Source organism: Ips typographus, linkage group LG1 (genome assembly GCF_016097725.1).
Source record: "Ips typographus isolate SLU linkage group LG1, UJ_Ityp_2.0, whole genome shotgun sequence".
NCBI classification, from domain to species: Eukaryota; Metazoa; Arthropoda; class Insecta; order Coleoptera; family Curculionidae; genus Ips; species Ips typographus.
Window position 1 is genome coordinate 28,918,576 of NC_138422.1, and position 19,757 is coordinate 28,938,332.

General features: G+C 33.9%; 5 protein-coding genes across 6 annotated transcripts; 3 read left to right on the top strand and 2 right to left on the bottom strand.

Annotated features, from left to right (window-relative positions):
* Positions 1-5,104: 5,104 nt before the first annotated feature.
* On the top strand, positions 5,105-7,052 carry LOC145738510 (uncharacterized). The gene is made up of 2 exons (XM_081993365.1): positions 5,105-6,223; positions 6,334-7,052. The coding sequence occupies exons 1-2, from the start codon at positions 5,783-5,785 to the stop codon at positions 7,042-7,044; spliced, it is 1,152 nt and encodes a 383-aa protein (XP_081849491.1). The 5' UTR covers positions 5,105-5,782; the 3' UTR covers positions 7,045-7,052.
* Positions 7,053-7,198: 146 nt separating this feature from the next.
* LOC145738485 (beta-1,3-glucan-binding protein 1-like) lies at positions 7,199-9,399 on the bottom strand. The gene is made up of 8 exons (XM_081993334.1): positions 9,224-9,399; positions 8,793-9,023; positions 8,605-8,735; positions 8,423-8,544; positions 8,212-8,366; positions 7,665-7,883; positions 7,521-7,609; positions 7,199-7,434 (listed from the first exon to the last, which is right to left on the bottom strand). The coding sequence occupies exons 1-8, from the start codon at positions 9,342-9,344 to the stop codon at positions 7,225-7,227; spliced, it is 1,278 nt and encodes a 425-aa protein (XP_081849460.1). The 5' UTR covers positions 9,345-9,399; the 3' UTR covers positions 7,199-7,224.
* Positions 9,400-11,529: 2,130 nt separating this feature from the next.
* On the top strand, positions 11,530-15,316 carry Hexo2 (beta-hexosaminidase 2). Its single transcript, XM_081974582.1, has 10 exons — positions 11,530-11,938; positions 12,023-12,208; positions 12,826-13,040; positions 13,091-13,262; positions 13,319-13,474; positions 13,551-13,768; positions 14,112-14,221; positions 14,284-14,501; positions 14,606-14,801; positions 14,986-15,316. The coding sequence occupies exons 1-10, from the start codon at positions 11,868-11,870 to the stop codon at positions 15,214-15,216; spliced, it is 1,773 nt and encodes a 590-aa protein (XP_081830708.1). The 5' UTR covers positions 11,530-11,867; the 3' UTR covers positions 15,217-15,316.
* A 60-nt stretch (positions 15,317-15,376) lies between these two features.
* Positions 15,377-16,471, bottom strand: Snx3 (sorting nexin 3). Its single transcript, XM_081974594.1, has 3 exons — positions 16,127-16,471; positions 15,844-16,064; positions 15,377-15,789 (listed from the first exon to the last, which is right to left on the bottom strand). The coding sequence occupies exons 1-3, from the start codon at positions 16,301-16,303 to the stop codon at positions 15,684-15,686; spliced, it is 504 nt and encodes a 167-aa protein (XP_081830720.1). The 5' UTR covers positions 16,304-16,471; the 3' UTR covers positions 15,377-15,683.
* Positions 16,472-16,607: 136 nt separating this feature from the next.
* On the top strand, positions 16,608-19,199 carry LOC145725728 (smad nuclear-interacting protein 1). 2 transcript variants are annotated; one of them, XM_081974589.1, is made up of 5 exons: positions 16,608-17,048; positions 17,169-17,342; positions 18,371-18,544; positions 18,600-18,820; positions 18,878-19,199. In XM_081974589.1, exons 1-5 carry the CDS (start codon positions 16,882-16,884, stop codon positions 19,114-19,116), a joined length of 975 nt encoding a protein of 324 aa, XP_081830715.1. In that variant the 5' UTR covers positions 16,608-16,881; the 3' UTR covers positions 19,117-19,199. The 2 variants fall into 2 exon arrangements, with proteins under 2 accessions (XP_081830715.1, XP_081830716.1); XM_081974590.1 differs by having other exon boundaries at positions 17,181-17,342.
* The last annotated feature ends 558 nt before the right edge of the window (positions 19,200-19,757 follow it).

A 19,757-nucleotide genomic window follows, 5' to 3' on the forward strand; every position in this document is an offset into this window, starting at 1 on the left:
GCTATATTTTAACGCCACAAGGTCATCCAGTACCCATTCTTTTACCGCCCCACGTAGTACCGGAAGCTCCAGTACAAATGTTGGAAACGTCTCCGACGACGTCAGGAGCCGAAGGTGGGTTTAGAGGCGGTAGAAGGCCCGATGAAGGGATGGAGGCGGTCGATTCGCGGTTTAATTCGCGTTTTGTGAGATTGGAGATGGGCGGCGCTCGCAGTAACGTCGTTTTTAGGAAAAACGGTGGTTTCCAAGACAGCTGATTCGACTAAAGTGGGTAATGTTGTCGATTGTACGGGTCCGGCGTTGTTTTTCTTTTTTTTTCTTCAAGTCGATTAACATCGGCCCCGGTGACGTTCTGTACATTTCAATTACCCATTGATGTATAATCATACCTATGTGTGTTTATTTGTGTGATCAGATATCTGCGACGTTGACGAAACGTCATTTGAATAATAGACGACTACAAATATTCTGGATATAAATTGCAGTTCCTGCTGTCCTAACCTATTTTTATTGAAATACCCACTGAATTAGGGTAAATAACGTAGTAAAAAAAAGACGGGAGCGCACTGGCTCTTTTCTAGAAAAAGCAATATTTCTAAGCTTTTCCATTTAAATTTGGAAGATTTGACGACTATTTCAGCGACTTTAACACTCACTATACAGGGTGGTCCAGTTTTAAATGTCAATAATTCACCAATCCATAGCCAATTAAAACATAAGTTGACATTCATTATGTCATTTTCCTGAAAAGTGCTTCCTAAGGATTTCTGTTTAAAAAATCGTTTTTTTTTCTCATAACTGTCAGACCGTTGGAGCAATATTGATCAAATTTGGAACAAGCACTTTATTACACGTTATTACGGTCAAAGACCCAAAACTAACCCAACCCAAACTTAAAAATTGTCTTGGAAACGGAAAATTCGCTTAAGAAGTTTAAAAAATATTATTGTAGCCAGTTTTCATAGTTTCCAGACAAACTAAAAGAATTTAGTTTTGAAATTTGAATTAGAAAAGATCAAAATTTCAGAAGCTTAAAAATTGTATTTGTAACCAGTTTTCATGCAAATCGAGAGACTTTAATACTAAAAATTGACTTGTAGACATAAAAACTACTTTTTCAAGAATTTGTTACAACAAATTCATACATTTAAACCTTAAAAATTGACTTGAACCCCAAAATGTGACTGAACTAATGAAAAGTGACATCAGAAGCTTAAAATTTGCATTTGAAGTAAGTTTTCATAATTTGAAGACAAATTTCAATATTTTAGTCTTGAAAATAGTCTTAGATGCAGAACATTAACATTAGATTCATGAAAATTGTCTTGAAAACGAACTTTTCGTGCTTTTTACTTTGCTTTTAATTTTCTTCGAATTCTGGACTATTTTTAGTGCTTCAAAACTGCTTTCAGCTTGGAAAATCGAGTTTCAAGACTATCTTCACCAAGTTATTGACATAGCAAACTTAAAAAACAATTTTTACATTCTTCATAGACTTAAAATAGCATTCCAAGCTTTGTCACTATTAAATCGACTTCGAGACACCTCAGTGCTAAAAATTCGAGTATTTCTTAACAAACTAGACTGTTTTTAGTGTTTTAAGGCTGTTTTCAGTGCCTCAAATCGAGTTTCAAGACTATCTTTACAAAGTTTTTGACTTATCAAGCCTAAAAGCCAGTTTGTCCACTGACCATAATCTTGAAAATGTTATTTCAAGCTTCTTCACTATTAAATTGACTTCTACACTCATAGGTGCAATAAATTGTAGCATCTCTAAGAAATTCAGACTGTTTTTAGTGCTTTTTAAGACTGAAAAATCGAGTTTAAGACTATTTCCAAAAGTCAAGTTTCTTCAGTAATAAAAGTAAAAAATGTTTGTACCAAATGCTACAATAATAGTCTTGAGAACTAATTTTTAGAAATAAAATAGTCCTGAAATTTAATTTACTTCTAGACTTGTTGTCCAGTCCAGAAAATTGAGTTGTACACCAATTAAAGTCTTGAAAATATACTTTTGGACTCTCTTTAGTCCTAGTAAAGTCAGTTATAGCATTAAAAGTCAACTTTTATATTATTTTTAGTAGTAAAAAATGAGTTTCATGCACAATACAGTCTTTGTCTTGATTTCCGGACTTTTCTTAGTTCTTGAATGCCAGTTTCAGACACTCAACCAGGATGGCAGTCTAAGAAAGCGAATCATAAGACCATTCCTAGTAGTAAAAAAGTTTTTAGACTATTCAGTACAAATTTGGACTTTTACAAGTCTTGGATGTTCAGTTTTAAACTATAAAACGATTTTTTAAATTGAAATTTGGAGGACTGTATCTTCCTTAGGAGTTAGGAAACGTTTTTCAGAAAAATGACATAATGCAAGTCAACTTATTTTTTGATTAGCTATCAAATGGTGAATTATTGACACTTAAAACTGGACCACCCTGTATAAAACAAAACTTTTGCAACCATTATACAGTGGAAATTACATAAAGTGATGGTAGAACCTAATTATTGCAAAAATGCAAAGTTAATTCGTATTAAATTACGTACAACAATCAACCAAATCGTTATATCAAGAGGATGGCAACGCGGTACAATTTGTTCCAATAATGACACTTTGCAAAAAATGTGTTTTTTTGTGCAACAAAATAAAGATGCAAACAGATTTGTTAAAAAAAAACTGTTGCTTTGAATGTTTTCTGAAGTAACAGTGTGTTTTACACGTGTAATACAAAGTACTGATTGACAGTAACTTGAAAAGGTAATACATAATTTACTGTGCTTATTATCACAGTAGACAAATATTGGGAATAATTAATAAGTTGCTCAACAATTTGAATTCAAAAAAGTGTTAAGGTAATTTCTTACACTTTTTATAAACTCTAATCAATAATGATAGATCTAGAAGAATCTAGAGAACAACTCAATATTTTTCACTGCAATTTGGAATGTTTTGCCAGATCAGTCGGAAAGAACACACTTTTGATTTTCAGAAGGCTAGTATTTAATGTTATATACCTATCTTGCACCATTTCCTAGATATTTCATAAAAATGGTGATTTTGTCAGCAGAACGGTGGTCTAAACTTCTCAAGTACTGAAAGGTTTGCTGATGTGACCTTTTGTCCTTAGTTAGACAATACTATATGGTGTGAAGATAAAAAAACTGCAAAAAGTCGTTTTTTAAATGGATCCATTGGTGTTTTATGGTTTGTAATAAAAGAACATTAAATTTAGAATAAATCAATCCGACTTCAAGGTGAATATTGACTACCCTGTAGGCTTTTTCATTTTCAGTGAACTTTTCAACCATGTGGTCTTGTCTAACTAAGAACAAAAGGTCACATAAGCAAACCTTTCAGAACTTGAGAATTTAATTAATGTTTAGACTCCTGTTTTGCTGACAAACTCACCATTTTTATGAAATATCTAAGAAATGCTGCAAGATAGGTATAGGGAAGTACCAACATTAATTACTAGCTTTCTTGCGAGAAATTCAAATTGTTCCATTTGAACACCTCAAAGTTCAAAATATTTTAGATAGAGAGTTTGGACCCCTCCAAATTTCAACGAAAAATATTGAGTCGTTCTCCAGATACTTCTAATATACCATCAGCGTGAATCACCCTGTATGTAATAATAAAATCTCTTTGTATCTTTATTAATTCAGACTACAAGCAGTTGAATCGCTATTTACGACGAGTTTGGGTCAGACTGACTTTGGAAAATTCATAAATCATTGTGGACGTCCTTATTAACAGTCGTCACGCAATTCGATTTTACCCAGTTAGTAAGTAATTTTAAAAACAAAACGGCATTAGTGTCCACGAAATATTATTATTTATTAGGTAGTAAGTAGTTCAATTTTGTTTGACTAGCACCCACTACGACCTGATCGTATTAGTTGAGATTTTTCGCGTTTTTTATTACATTAGGTTCGAATAGAAACCTAAATTTAACTTATTTTCATTTTCATTAACACAAATAGCTCTTTGCGGAAACATATTATATTTTCACGTTTCGTTGTTTCTGGAGGTGCAAAATTGAACTTTTGATGTTTAAGGTTATTATTTGTAGGTGTTAAATTTAATTCCGATCCCACACTTTTCTCTTTCCCCCTTACAAATCAATGTAAACTGTTCTGCGATGTTTAAATGTGTGTTAGATTTATCTTCAGACGAAAATGTCCCCATTATAAATCCTTAGTTTCCCTAAAATGATCAGTTTGTTAGTCATATATGAGTTTTTAAACAAACTAGCACAGAAATATCAAGTGATGCTTTTTAACTGAACTTTGCAAATTCAGATTGTACAGCTGAAATTATATGACTAACAAATGCATACTTTTTACTACTGAAAGACTACTAAGGGGATGTTCTTGTCATTTTATAGACGACAAAGGTGATCTCAAAAAAGCGAACTAACTTTAAATGCACTTATGGTGGATTCCTTCGACCATTCTTAAACTTAGACCTAATTAAACTATAGCGATTCAACTTTTGACGACTCGTTTAAATGTATAAAGACTTTTTCAAAATGTTCGCTGCGAAAACTTGTTATCAAAAGTTGTTCGTTTCGTATTAAAAAAAAAAAAAAACAATTGTGCCTTGAAATTTCTTACTGTACTGCGTCATTAGTTCAGAGACTGTTTGTTGCGCATCGCTCCTGTATTATGTGCGTATAAGTCGGAGGAATCGACCGTGAACCGATCCGGTAATGCTCATCTATCAATTTCCGTTGCTTTCTTTGAACTATTCAAGTAAAGCGAACGTTTGTGAATATAATCGTATTAGTTTTAGTTATTTCAATATATTTTTTATACACTGACGTGCGTGAAGAATGTCTCTTGGATCGCTTCATTTATATGCGTACGAACTACTGTAGCGTTACGATATTGCATATTTCGTATTGTTATTGTCCATTGTATTCTTAAAAAAAAAAACGTAAGTAAAACAATTTTCTTATTAAATAATGTGTTTTTGTTCTCAAAAAAAATTGGAAAATTAACAGTTTTATAATAAGTGCAGAAAATGTAGTTCCTTGGTTGTAAATGTAAAAAACGGATAAGACAAAATGGAAGTATTACATTGCCCGGGCATTATTAATAATGCTGAAAGGCTTATGGAAGAATCACTGAACTGACATTGCGGTATTGGATGGTCGTTGAAATTCTGTCTGGAAGTCAAAAAGAGGCGAGTAAATTTACCTACTAAGTTACTTGAAGGTGGTAGAAGAGGGCAAAGCTAGTTTCGGGTGGAATAAAGTGGCAGAGAAGGTATTTTAAGATGGCAGAAGCTGTCTTAAAGTTGCAGATGGTGAAAGAAGCAATTTGAAAGTGGTTGAAGGGACTTTTAAGGTGGAAGAAGGTAGCATAAGATATTATAATGTGACAGATAGTAACTTCTGCCACCTTTAACTGGCATCTCTGACATTATAAATTCGGTGAAATTATTGAAGAATCTACTTAATGGCATTGAAGGGTATAATACCTAATTTGTTGCGCCATTCACAAAGTAATAGCATATTATAAACCTAGGGACTAAAGTGGTTCTTTTAATCCCGCGGCGAAAGGTTTTCGCTAAGGGATTAAAAGACACTTTAGTCACGAGGTTTATATACTATTTTAGGAACTTTAGAATGCGAGAAACTAAAAATAAAAAAAATTACAAAACTAACAGTGGTTACAACGGTACTCTCCTATTACTGATAGTTGTTATTGATTGTTGTTGGCATGGTGGATTCACTTAAAATTTATTGTGCCCTGGAAGTGTTGCTATGGCACAAAACAAATGTCAATCAGTTGTTATCAAACGGTGAGTCCAGAAAAATCGTATTTTTTGAAAATTAACATTAAAGAGGCCGCCCAAGAGGCCATCGCTAGCCTTCTTCCAGAAAAATCTCGCGAGGCTTACAAAAAACAGTTTCTTGTTTACCAAAAATGGTGCGTTGAACAGAATGCAGAGAATTTTACGGATGAAAAGGTGCTCCTGGCTTACTTCCTGCAGAAGTCTAAGAAGCTCAAGGCATCTTCTCTATGGAGCCAATATTCCATGATCAAAGCCACGATAATATCTGAAGCAAACGTCGACATCAGCAAATACAGTAAACTCCAGGCATTTCTAAAGAGACAGAATGACCATTATAAGCCGAAGAAGTCCAAGACATTGGATTTCGACCATATAAGAGATTTTCTTCAAAATGCTCCAGATGCACAATATCTAGCCCAAAAGGTAAGATTATTTTCTCTACTTTGAATATTTTCCTGATAGTACTACTAAAAATAGCACCATTGATTATTTTTGTTTACAAAATGTACTGACAGGAGACAATTTTGTTGCAGGTGGTGCTTATTATGGGAGTCGCTGGAGCATGTCGAGGAAAGGAGCTCTGCCAGCTAGACTGTAACGATGTCTCGGATCATAAAAGCTTTTTTCTAGTAAATCTACGGGGTACAAAATCAGGAAAGGATCGCTTGTTTGTGATAAAAACGTCTGGCGAAAACTCTACGAATGTAGTGGAATTAGTGAGAAAGTATATTGGTCTAAGGCCACCTACAAAGCACACAAGATTTTTTGTGTCTTACAAAAATGGGAAATGCATGACTCAGCCCATAGTAAAAAATACATTTGAACAGCTACCAAGGAGAATTGCTGGCTACTTGAGACTACCAAACGCAAACCTATATACTGGGCATTGTTTTCGCAGATCATCAGCTTCTTTACTTGCCGACTCTGGATCAACCATAGATGTGTTGAAAAGACATGGTGGCTGGAAAAGCAGTTCTGTTGCTGAAGGTTATGTTGGTAATTCATTGTATCAAAAGAAGAATGTTGCCGATCAAATATTCACCAATGTCTTCTCCGATGTTGATATGGCATCAGCATCAACCATAGAAAGATCAATTTCAGAAAATGAGACAACGGCGACTGCTACGTATGTGCAGAATATGTTTACTACTAAAAATGTTGCTTCCAATTGTCCACCCTTCGTTAGCCTTGCAAACTGCACCAAAGTCAATATAAATGTAAATATATATAATAATAAGAACTAGATTTAAGTTATGTTTATGTTAATTATCCTTTTTCGTCCTTACACTTTAACAAATAAATAAAATTTCAATAAAATCATTGTTTAATTTGGAAGAATTTACTTTAAATCCCCCAGGGAGTAAGTGTCTCTTTTATCCCTCAAATGAGGGATTAAAATAATCCCTAAAGTGCATAAATGCATTTTATTCAGTTTGTTCAGCTACCACAGATACAACATCAATCTGCAATTGAGTTTCTTCACTCCACGTATTTATCCATTGTTCCCTATTAACTGTAAATGTTTTAATAGCATCTCTACCTAGATTCTTATACGGTTTCGGATTGCCAGACGATGTGTAACCATCGGGAAAAAAACGCGGACCAGCGATTCCAATTCCTAGAACCAGACGGTACTGCAAAAAATTATTCGAAATAATAATTACTACTAACGGACAAAAGTAGAGCAATACTTATAATGTCAATCATAAGCATATCTCACCTTTGCGGTTTTACTAATTCCACAATTTTCAATTTCAGTAGCAGAAACGTTAGCATAATTTTCATTGTCCACATACAATTGTATGGTATCTGGAACAGGTGAATGTTTCAAACATCTAAAAGTAACCGTTAATTTAAAACTAACCAGAGAACCAGGTGACTGAGAACACGTGCCAGTGTTTTCCTACATGTTCGGTGAAAACTTTTCTATGGTTCAATACATCTAAAATGTTTGTATCGGAGCAGCCACCGTATAATGTATTACCGCCAATATCCACTCCGTTTTTCTGGTAGTTTTCGTTACCTCTCACAAAAGCGATTAAAATTTTCTTTACAGGGTCATCGTCGTCTTCTAAATACATTTCTGTAAACAACAGTCATTGAATGTTGGTTTTTTTAAAAATACAAATTAATAATCAAACATCAGTAGAGACAACTTTGAAAGAACCGCAGAACTAACAGAAAATGCAAAATTTAAATTGTAGAAAAAAACAGCAATATAAGAGTAGAGGAAAATACTCAGAATGCCAGAGGAAAACCAGAAAACTAAGAAGAGCGAAGAAAAGAGACCGTTAATTCCGTATAGATAAGGTTCCATAGCAAACTGTTAAAATTATGTCTGCAATTTGGGACACTGTGTATAAGTTTTCAACTTAAGTTACTGCAGAACTATCATACTAAAGTATACTTGCCGGGATATACATAGTCACCTATAGGTAACTTGGCTTTAATGGTAATATTTCGAAATCCAAACGATTTCTTGGAACGCAGTTGACCGGACACTATTGGTGGATTCCAAATGAATTTTCCATCTCTAAAGCACTCTATTGAAAGAAGACGAGTACACCTGCAAAAAAAATGTCAATTGATATTGAAATTATTTTATTTAAGTATTTTCATTACTTTTCCCTCAAATCTAATTGGCTTCTAGTATTATTAATCCGTAGATGTGGCACAATATGCAATACTCCATCCGAAACATTAATCACTGAAGGATCGTTCTGGTAAAAGTTGAAGGGCCAATCCTACAAAAATAACACACCTAACATTATAACGCAAATGTTTTACCAGTTGCTTGTATTTACAGGTCGACCAGGAACATATTCTTCAATTTGCCACACGTCCTTTGCTATTGAGTTTTCTGTAAAACGGTACTCAATTATATTCTCTTGAACGTTGTTGGTAGGTTTAAGCAGCTCTTCCAAGGGGAACAGCTCTAAAACGATGATTAATTACAACACTACGCATCTACAACTTCAGGTTCAATTGTTACTCTCTACTGTCCAAGACAAGTTGTCTTTTCTATACCCCAACTGATCGTGCTGAATGAACAGCCAGTAGTACAAAGTGTCTTTTTCTTTCAATTTTATTTCCAGGTCTACGTAAATAAATTTGTTGTTTTTGGGTGTTTTTAGTAAATCTTGATTAATGTCTCCTGGTTCGAGAAGTCCGATTGGTTGATTTACTTTTCCGTGAAATGCGACTAGTTCTATTTTTGAATCCCCTAAAAATGAAAATTGTTAAACCTAAATTTTATTGTATGGTGTATCTGTTATACAGGAAACTGCATCGATTGATTACAGAAAAAGTACAAATTTGAAGCCGAAGGGAGTTATTCCTACATCTACAATATTGTCAAGATGCCGTTTGTGAGATATTCACAATTTTATTTGAAAAAATTAAATTAAAACAAACATATCTTACCTGGTATAATAATTCGTAATCCTTTCGGTTTAAAGGCCTGAAATCGTATTTCTGGTGTTTCAAAATGGCCGTGAACTTGAAACCATATTGCGTGGACGATCATGTACCACAATAATTTCATTATTATGGGCTACTGATCGTGTATTTTTTGATTTTGGTTTAGTCTTTATTTATGCTTATTTAACCTGCGGGTTAAGGATACTCTAACTGATAAACAAAATGTTCTAAACTATCAATAAATTCAAGTTTGATGTGAACTTTTACATAAATATATATGATGTTTTTATAAACTAAGATGTTAGTAACACTGTATTTTGTCACTGTCCTACTGTTTTTGAGACGTACAGGGTTGGTCCGTAGGTGTATTTTCTATTTATATAGAGTCACCAAAAAATGTTATTGAAATAAAAAAAGTTGATAAATTTTTAATGGAAAACCCTGTATATTTTCTGATGAGTTGATAAATCGTTTTCTTCTGATTCCAAATACAAAGAATATGTTGACATTTGGTTTAGCCGTTTTTTAATTATTTTTGATTTTAAAAATTGGGATTCTTAAATCACAGTTACCATAATTAGTAAGGGACCGAACGTCACGATGACGCAATTTGACAGTTGGTCTACTATATTGCTTTGTTAAATTACGTCATGGTGACGTCAAATTTACTCTGCCCACTGGATAAAGCAATCAACTCTACTACTAATGACGTTTATACAGGTGTGGTAAATCCAAAAGCGACTATAGAAAAACCGTGTAATGGACAGAGAAACGTAGGTAATTGCATGCGCGGGAGAAAGACAGAAAACGAAAAAAATATCAAGTAGGCCATATTTTTAGCGCGCTGTTGCCAAACGCCATAAGTATTCAATACCCTCGACAAACAGATAGTAGGTTAAATTACTATTATATATATGAGATATACAAATAAAATCTTTAAAAACTACACTCAAGTTTCATTTTTATTTAAGAAGTCTAGTTTTCTTCATAAACAATCATAAAATTAGATAATTTCTTTAACTGAGGTACCTACCTGCTCTTACAATAAATTGAACTGAAATTGAAAAAACATGTTAAATAAATCACACAACAAAACCAAATTGATATGTATTTAATGCTGGGTAAATTTACAAAAGGAAATAAATAAGCAATCTATATCACAAAACCAAGAAGCAAGTTCTTAAAACACCAACAATTCTGTTATAAGTTAAAACACTGCTTTAGGATTTAATAGTCCCCAGGATACACACATTGCCTTTCCTTTCTTGCAAATTTTATGGAATAATTCTTGAAACGTTGGTATTGGGCTGTTAATGACTCGTTTGAATGCACCTATCTGTGATGTTCTTTCCAGATAATTTAAATTGAATGTGGTTGTTGTTCCCAAACCAAAGTTTGATTGGAACTTTCCGCCTTTGTTTACCACCAAATGTTGCAAGTTTTCCAGTTTGGTGTAGAAAAATCTTAAATTCTGCGAAAATCTCGCAATAACAACACTAATTAATAAACTTAAACAACCCTAAATTAAGTTTTTATTTCTTCTGTTTGTAGTTTTTGGTGTTTTTCAAATTTTTATAATTCCTAACCTCAAAATGTTTAGCCGACTGTCAGTTGGGACTATGCTCTATGTTGCCACATCTTCCACGAGTAGATTGGTGTATTGTTGGTTGCCGTAATAAACGGACCGATGAATTATACAGATTTCGAAAAAAAAGCATTTATTGCATGCAAAACGTGAGATTCTTAGAATGTTTTTTTTTTAAACAATATAGTTTTCTCATTTTCATTTATAATTGCTTAATGAAAGATACATATTGTGAGGTTTAAAGGAGGAATTTGTCAAGTGATTAAAAAGATGGATAGCCTAGCTTGTAATAAACGACGTGCGTAAATTTCAATATGGCGGAGCACTTGATGACGTAACCGCCACGGGGAAAAAAATGAACCATAAGTTTTTAATGCACTTTAGGGATTAAAAGTGCACTTTTAATCCCTCATTTGAGGGATAAAAGAGACACTTTTAATCCCGATAACAACACAATAAATTTTAAGTGAATCCACCATGCCAACAACAATCAATAACAACTATCAGTAATACGGAGAGTACCGTTGTAACCACTGTTAGTTGTTTTAATTTTTAGTTTCTCGCATTCTAAAGTGCATAAAATAGTATATAAACCTCGTGACTAAAGTGTCTTTTAATCCGTTAGCGAATTGTAGCCCTAGGTTTATAATATACTATTATTTTCTTGACCATTTAAATTTTTATATTTTTTCTAGAAAATCTTCTTGACTTCTTGATATAACTTTCATTTTTGTTGTTTTAGATGTAAAAGCTGCTTAAAGTTTCCATTTTGTTAATTCCTATCAATTTTAACAACAATCAAAACGAGTTAAATATGATTCAGGAAAATTATTAGCTTACAATGCGAATTTCATTTAAAACAATCCAAATGGTATTGTAACATCCTTTCTAAAGCACCGTTTTCGAGGAAATGACAACGTATAATCAAACTGTGTGCTGCCTACGTTGAATATCTTTAAATATATTACTAAAATAAGTAGGCAACCGGTTCATTTTAATGTTGAGAAGACAATAAACCTGGGGTCAATCAATGATGTGCAAGGCTTAAACCAGACTTCAAAAATGACCAATTACTTAAATTATTTTATACTAAAACTTGTGTGTGTGACAATTGTTGCTTCAATAACTGACGGGTGAGTTTATTATAACAAAACAAATATTTTTTTATTTGTTGCTTTAAACGAGAGCGGTATCACTGATGGTTATTTCAAATTTAGGTGGGTGTGGGAGTGTCACATACAAACGAATTCTTGCGAACGAATCCCTGGATTTAGCTATTCAAATAGGACATATTATAGAAACATTGATACCTGTCGATTGGTGTGCAGCAACGGTAGTAATTTATGGCCATTGCCCACCAAATACACTGTATTAGTGAAAGAACTAGCCCATGTAAATCCTAGGTGAATATAATAGTTTTAGTTTAAAATATGATGTGAGATTTGTTCTTGCACAGGTAGTCATAACGCTCATAACAAAGTTTCTTTGACACCAATATTCTTTGACATACTGTGTACTATTGACATGGCCAAAAATGATAGGACAAAAGATACTAAAACAAGTATTCCACGAAACATTTCTTAATAAAATATCGCTAGTTTTCAAAATACAGGACACGTTCAATTTCTAAAATATGTTTTAGAATCAATGTGATTTGATCGGGAAAATAAATCTAAACTTGATATGTTGAGGGTTCTAGAAAGTCAAAATCAGAATTAAACCTTAGTTTTACAATGATTACTAAAAGACTACTTATTTATTATAGTTCTAGAAAAATTTAAGGGGGAAATTTGACAGGTTGGATCTCTTCCATACAGATTTCAGATAGTGTTTTAAAAAGCATTTTAATAAAATATTGCTGACTTTGAATGTACAGGATGGACAACACGTCCTCGTGTAACACTTATATTTTAGCATCACACATATAATCATTTTTGTCCAACCTGGAACACTGTCAAATGTACACAAAATTGACTTTTCTTCCATCAATAACAGAGTTAAATTAAAATAATTCATTTAGATATGCCTTATTTCAAACTACTGCACCATCAGACTTATCTAAACGATTTCTGAACAATTTGACAAGCTATTTTACCAATACCATAGACAGCAGTATGGAGCAATCAGACTGTAACGGTGATTACATTTTGCTGATTAATTTGATTGCTCAGGAAGACTCGGTGACTTTAAATTGGGAAACGCCAGAGGCTTACCGATTACAGATAGTAACAGATGGTATGTTATCTAATCAACTTTAGTAAGTATTTACATACGTTTTTTATTAGAGAACACCAAAACTGTCACGGCTACTATTGAGGGGAGTACCGTATTTGGAGTGCGGCATGGAATTGAAACTCTGTTGCAATTATTAGTATTAGATGTTTATGAAGACCAAAGTTGTTTTGTAACACTCAAAAGTTTAAGTATTGAGGACCAACCAGTTTACAAACACCGCGGGTACTAGAGAAGCACGGTATTTGTTTAATTTTGTACCAATTTTGGTTTGGATATAGTTTACTGATTGACTCGGCCAGAAACTATCTATCGACGGAGGTAATTAAGAAAGTTATCATAGGTATGGCGATGTCAAAGATGAATGTTCTGCATTGGCATATAACCGACACACAAAGTTTTCCATTTATTTCTTCAAGCGTTCCAAATATGTCTAAGTAGGTCTCAAAAGCTATAAGTAAAACACTTAAGTGACAGTACAAGTAAACCAGTCTACTTTTTGATCTGCTTTAGATACGGAGCATATCATATAAATAAAACCTACTCAGCGGCTCAAATAAAAGAGCTTATAGATTTTGCGTTTGTACATGGAGTTCGAATTATTCCGGAAATAGATGGACCAGCCCATGCAGGAAACGGATGGCAATGGGGCCCAGCCTTCGGTTTGGGCAATTTGGTGGTTTGCTACAATCAACAGCCATACAGATCATTTTGTATTCAACCTCCCTGCGGTAAGTTTTAACAATAAAATAATGAGTGTCAAGAAATCAAAACTTTTGTTTATACTTGAAAATGGTGTTCTACAAAGACAAAGTCAGTTTTGCTAATTGTTGTCTGAAACAAGAAGGAAAAATCGGTTAAAACAGCGTGCTATTATTTAGCTTTTACTTTATTATTAGTGTTATATGATACTGCATCTTCGTAGGTATAAAACCACACAGTATGGTGAGTGACCTGCTTTAATAAAAACTGTCAGCAAAACTATCATATGGTACATTTTTTCATATTTTCACTGCGAATATAAGAGACTGTTCTATACATTATATTCATTATAACATCAACTGCTTCACTTAGGACAAATGAATCCAGCCAATCCTAATCTGTATCAAGTGCTCCAAGAGTTGTACACCGATATTGTTAACCTATGGACAGAGTCTGATGTGTTTCATATGGGGGGAGACGAGGTAATTTCAATACAAAAGTTATCAGGAACCCACTCTGTGTTATTGTAAATGGTTCTGTTTAGGTCTATATACCCTGTTGGAATAGTTCGGAAGAGATTCTGAATTACATTAATTCAAATAATCGATCTGAAGAAGTCTTTCTTCAGTTATGGGCAGAGTATCAAAGAAAAGCTTTGGACGCTTTCGATTTGGCTAACAACAATAGAACGTCGTCTGTAATATTGTGGACAAGCACTTTAACGGATCCAAAACACATCGAGCTCTATTTACCAAAAGATAGGTGAGGAAAACATAAATGCATATACACATCATCAGAATAATATATGCTGTAAAGTCATTTCTGAACTGAATATACCTATTTAATTAATACTACACACACTATAGATATGTGATTCAAACATGGGTACCAAAATCGGATACACTACCTGGAGAACTGGAAAAACTTGGATACCGTCTAATTGTATCGACCAAAGACAGTTGGTATTTGGATCATGGTTTTTGGGGTTCTACAACATATTATAAGTGGCAAACCGTCTATGACAATGCTATTGGCACTAGCCCTGCCATTTTAGGTGGAGAAGTACGTCAGATAAACATTATAATATGAGAATCGTCTACAAAATTGTGATGAAAAGGATTTATTACAACAGCACTGACAGCTACAGTAACTGTACTATTAATTTTTCTTTTTTCTTTTAACTTTTTTTGTAGATGATCCTTGTATCAAAAAAAATATTATGTAATATATTACTTTGCTATGCTAGGTTTGTATGTGGGGAGAATTAGTGGACGACAACAATATCGAATCAAAAATTTGGCCTAGAGCAGCGGCAGCCGCAGAAAGATTATGGTCGAATCCAGTTACAAATGCCAACTTAGCAAAATCCAGGTTCTTCAGTCACAACGATAGATTGAAATATCGTAACATTAGAACGTCACCAGTTACACCAGAATATTGTTCTGATAATGATTTTGATTGTATCAATTACTTGTAGTTTGTAGTGTCTAAAACAGATATCCTTTTCAATAACAAACATAAAACCAGCACTGAATAAACTTTTTAAAGCAAAACTGAATAAAAGACTTAAGTAGAAATTGTTTTTTTTTTGGGAGAAAATGACTGTAATAAGCAGCAAACTAACCGAAAATGTCATATCAAATTTAAAATAATGTATATTTCAAATAAAACATAAAAGTGAAAAATATACAGATCCAATATCACTTATACTAAATAAACATAATTGTAAAACACATTTTAACTAAATTATTGAAATGAGTGACTAATAAAGCTTGTTGTATACATAATATAAGGAATAAAAATCATTTTAAATGTGACCTGTTCACATAGTACTAAATTTTAAAACGTTTTGCCGTGCATACTTCAGTTAAAAGAGATGCATAACCATATATTATCTCTCTATATATTATATGTAATAACCAGGAAAAGTAGTAAAGGACAGTTTTACGTATTGCGAATCTTTCCAGGGACATAACTTTTATCAATTGTGGGTTCCTGTAAAAACATATGCAAACACCGTTCATTTTGGGCTAAAGGGTGACCAGCAATTCTGCAAATCCACACACCATTAAGTATGTAAGTCTAGATTACTGAGTTTACTTACTTGTTAATGAAAACTTCCAATCCTTTTCTTCTATCTTCTATAAAACCTTCTTCAAATATCCCATCATCACCCCTAAATGGTAATTGTCGTTTCCATGCTTTTCCTGGCAGTGGAGGAACCACAATTTTGCTGTCGCGCTCTAGCTCATTTCGCAGCCACTCAAAATCACTGTACCGTCTTCGTACGCTGGACTCTTTAACTTTGAAAACGGGTAAATTGGTCTGAAAGAAGATTTAGGTAACACAACGAATTTTTGGTAAGGGTAGAAAAACGGTCAACTTACCCTCATTTTGACTTCATAGTCAGTGAATCTTTTTTTACCCACCCCAATGGTAGTGACAGGATTAACCACGTCGATCTCCAAGAAATTCGCCGGGGCCGCGTAAGCATCGTCCAGAGTTTGTTTTTTCACATTTAACCTTTTTATGGCTTCTGCAGTGGTATCCGATTCGGCCATCATCTTCTTAACTAAATACAAAGACGACCAACAAACGTTGTTTTTCTAATAAATTTCGATTGTATGGAACACCAAATTACCCCACAAAAAAAGGCAAACGATATACACCCACAAAAGAATTAAATTTTACTTTCCCAAGTGTATAGTATAGAAATATGTGTAATAAAAAAGAATAACAAAATCACTGACACTGACATTGACATAAGTATGACTTCTAAGCATAAGATATGCAACCCAAAGTACAGCATTGTTTGTCGGAACATGACATATGACAATAATAACGTCAATTGTCAATCATTAATTTCTTGGTTTTTGGTTTCTGCAATTCTATTTCATTATCAAATCATCTACATTTTTATTTCAAAAGCAGTGAAACCTAGTGTTTGATTATTTAGGATTTTCCTGCTTTCGTTTTAAAACCACCTTAATCCTGTGAAGTCGTGAGAGAGTGATTTTTAAGGCAGCTAATTTAATTCAACAAATTGCTGGTAGTACATGGCAGTACTAGAGCATGTTGTATTGAAAAACATACTTGGTTGAGTGATTATATGAGACTCCAAGTATAGGTTTTGCTATCTGAAATGGGTTCAAAAAAGCACTCAAAACGCGACGCTTCATCCTCCTCATCAGAAGATTCTGACTCTTCAGATGACCACAAAAAGAAATCATCCAAAAGTGAGTCTAGAAGAAACCAATCTAGAGAAAAGCGAGGAAGTGAGAGCAGGCATAGGGCAACAGAAAGACCCAGGTATGTAAGAAACATTTCGAAAGTTTAATTATTAAGTCAGATTTAGTTGTACAATGGCACTTACAGCCTAAGTAGTGTATATACTGTAATTAAACAACAGGTAGCTAACCACTGAAATAGAGGAAATTTCAGGTCTTCGTCTGGAGAGCAAAGAAATTATAAACACCAAAGAAGTAGATCAAGATCAGGTGACAGAAGAAGCAGGCAAAATTCTAGACATGATAATCAGTATAAGTATCATTCAAAGAAGGAAAACAGCAGGAGGAATGATAGAAATGAATATACTAAAAGGAGGTTAGTATAGTAATTAGTTTATTAATTGAAAACCTGACAAACTGACAATATTATTACTCACTATTGAAAATTAGTTTTTATATGAGGTTTTTTGTTACTTTCTAAAAAGTGCCAGAAGCTTCTACAAGTGTCTTAAACCTTCCCAGAACTATTTTAAATTGCTAGAGATATTTGAAAGTTCCATAGACTCTAAATGCTATTGAGAACCTTCTAAAAAGTGCCAGAGGTCTCTATAAATGTCTTGAACCTTCCCAAAGTTGTTTTAAATTGTCAAAGGACTCTGGGATAGTTTTGAATGTGTCAAAAACTTCTAAATGCTTCTGGGGACTTTCTGAAGAGTTCCAGAGCCCTCTACAACTGTCTTAAACTTTTCCACAACTGTTTTAAAATGCCAGAGGTCTCCTAGGACTATTTTGAAAGTTCCATAGACTCTAAATGCTATTTAGAACCTTCTAAATAGTGTCAGAGGCCTCTTGCACCATTTTAAATTTGCCAGAGACCTTTAAGTGCTACTAATAATCTTCTAAAAAATGCAAGAGGCTTTTACAGTTGTCTTGAACCTTGCAAGAATTGTTTTAAATTGTCAGATGCCTCTAGTCATTAAGAAAGTGCCAATGGCCCCTAGAGTCATGTTGAAATTTGCCAGGGACTCTTAAATGCAACTGAAAATCTTCACAAAATTGCCAGAAGCTTCTGCAAGTATTTTAGTCCTTCTCAAAATGTTTTAATTGTTGGTACATAAACTTTGATTGGTTGGTCATATACTATATAAGTTATTGTAGTTCCTGTCTTAAGTTATAACCTAAAACTATAATCATTTTCATAATCTTGTGTGATAAAACAGTCAGAAGTCACTGAACAGAGCATAAGTACTTCAGGAGACTGCATTTTTTCCATTACCTACTTTAAATTTTGTTTTACAATAGAACAAGTGGCAAAAGTACAAATTACACACAAAGTTTACAAATAGTTGAATCGCGGTTGTACAACTGCCTACTAAGTCTATTAAAGCCAAATATCTTTGTTAGGAGACGAAGTAGGTCCAGGTCTTTTGATCATGCTAACGCCAAATGGGGGAAAGACGACCATCATAGCAAACAGCGAAAGGAAGAGGAGAACGGAAAAGCGAAACCAAATTTTGCCTTATCTGGAAAACTGACAGAAGAAACAAACACCTATCGGGGTGTCGTCATTAAATACAGGTAAATTAGTGACTGGATTATTGATATATCTGGACTAGAAAAATATTTAATGCAGCGAACCGCCAGAAGCTCGAAAACCCCGACGACGATGGCGTTTGTATCCCTTCAAAGGTGATAAGGCCCTTCAGACATTGTATATACATAGAGAAAGTGCGTATTTGATTGGACGCGACCGTAAAGTGGTCGATTTACCAGTTGACCATCCGTCTTGTTCTAAACAACACGCTGCTCTTCAGTATCGATTGGTACCATTTACCAGAGACGATGGATCAGTAGGTAAGATACGCGTACTTGGACCAGTACTAAGAGTTAGTGCATTTTTGACCTTTGTAGGCAAACGAGTTCGTCCTTACTTGATCGATTTAGAGTCAGCAAACGGGACTTTTATCAACAACAAAAAAATCGACCCTAAGAAATATGTAGAGTTACTCGAACGGGACGTTATTAAATTCGGTTTTAGTTCACGAGAGTACGTTTTGTTGCATGAAAACAGCAAAGATGAAGCCATGGATGACGATGTTAAGGCTGAGGATGAAGTGGTCAAAGAGGAAGTGAAGGCGGAACAAGAGTAATGATAGATGCCTATTACGAAATGTACATACACATATTCAATTCTAAGTGTACTAATTTCATAATATAGATAGTTGTTTTTGAATTAAGAGTTTTTATTAGTTTGGGTGATCTTTTAGGCCAGATTTTTCTAAAAATACTTTGCACGTCATCAATGATTTTGACGTTTTCCAAATGCTTTGCTAAGCCAGTCATTGCGGGGTAGTGCTTGTTGACCTTTAGTTTAATCTTGTCTTTGTAAGTGAGATAATCTAGTTTGAACTCCCCAACCCTCAGAACTGTGAGGTTTATTGACTTAACTCTTAACCTTGCCTCTCAAGAGGGGCACTAATACTTTCACTACAAAGAAATACAATAGAACTAACACTACTAAACAGACACTCAAGTCGACAGTTGAATTCCAGCCTTAATCTGAAACAAATCATTCTTTTTATAAATTAAGTTTATTGATGTTTATAAAATTCATCAGGGTGTCTACTACCTTCTTCATGGGATGTAGCAATACTAAGAGGAGCTCTTAAATCCAATTTGATAAATTCCTCATATAAATTCAATGTTGAAACTTCGTGGATACGACATTAAAATGTGGTCCAAATTGTCGACAGCTCCACAGTCACAAAGAGGATCGTCTCTAATTCCTAAT